At 62.8% G+C, this 639-nt stretch overlaps 1 protein-coding gene across 1 annotated transcript in view; it reads right to left on the minus strand.

Annotated features, from left to right (window-relative positions):
* Positions 1-368: 368 nt before the first annotated feature.
* The window catches only part of SPDEF (SAM pointed domain containing ETS transcription factor), a gene marked incomplete at both ends in the record, with an annotated part of 1,526 nt that continues 1,255 nt past the window's right edge, over positions 369-639 (minus strand). The window contains 2 exons of the mRNA XM_008938880.1: positions 369-416; positions 505-639. The exon at positions 505-639 is cut by the window's right edge and continues 31 nt beyond it. Of these exons, the coding sequence (XP_008937128.1) occupies positions 369-416; positions 505-639 (183 nt within the window). The remainder of the gene's footprint in view (positions 417-504) is intronic.

Consider the following 639-nt stretch of genomic DNA (forward strand, 5'->3'; position numbering starts at 1 on the left):
GGGAGAGACCTTTGCACTGTCCCGAAGAGCCCCATGAATCCTCGTCTGGGAAATTCCAGCCTGATGCCTGTGGGTCTCTAGAGACTCAGCCCAGGTCTGGAAGCATTGCTTCCTCCTCCTTGTCTCAGAGCAGGGAAACAGCTTGGCCCTGCCCTTGTGCAGCCCCACAGGGGTGCAGGATGAGTCCAGTGGGGGTCTCGAAGCCATTTCCCCTTTGCTGCACCTCGCAGATAGCCCAGGGCTGCTCCAGGGCACAGGCAGTGCAGACCCCAGGATACTGCTGAAGGTGACTCAGCCTGGAGCGACCTCCCAAACACCCCTCTGAGCCAGAAGAGAGGCCAGTGGAGCTGAGCCCACACAGAACTCACCGCAGAATCTCACATCTCCCGGGGCAGCTTTCTCCTTCATCCAGGCAGCTGGAAGGGAGGAGCGGGTGGTCAGAGGGACACCTCCCACCGCACAGCATCCCCCCCCTCCCAGCTCACCCCGGTCCCCGGCACCCACCCGACTTCCAGATGTCGAGGTGGGCGTGCAGGATGTCTCCGCAGGCGGGCGAGCGCTGGCAGAACTGCTCCTCAGACATGGCACACAGGTCCTTCCCCGACAGCTCCTGGAAGGACTTCCCGATCTGCGGCAGCC

Source organism: Merops nubicus, unplaced genomic scaffold (assembly GCF_000691845.1).
Source record: "Merops nubicus isolate BGI_N331 unplaced genomic scaffold, ASM69184v1 scaffold30034, whole genome shotgun sequence".
NCBI classification, from domain to species: domain Eukaryota; kingdom Metazoa; phylum Chordata; class Aves; order Coraciiformes; family Meropidae; genus Merops; species Merops nubicus.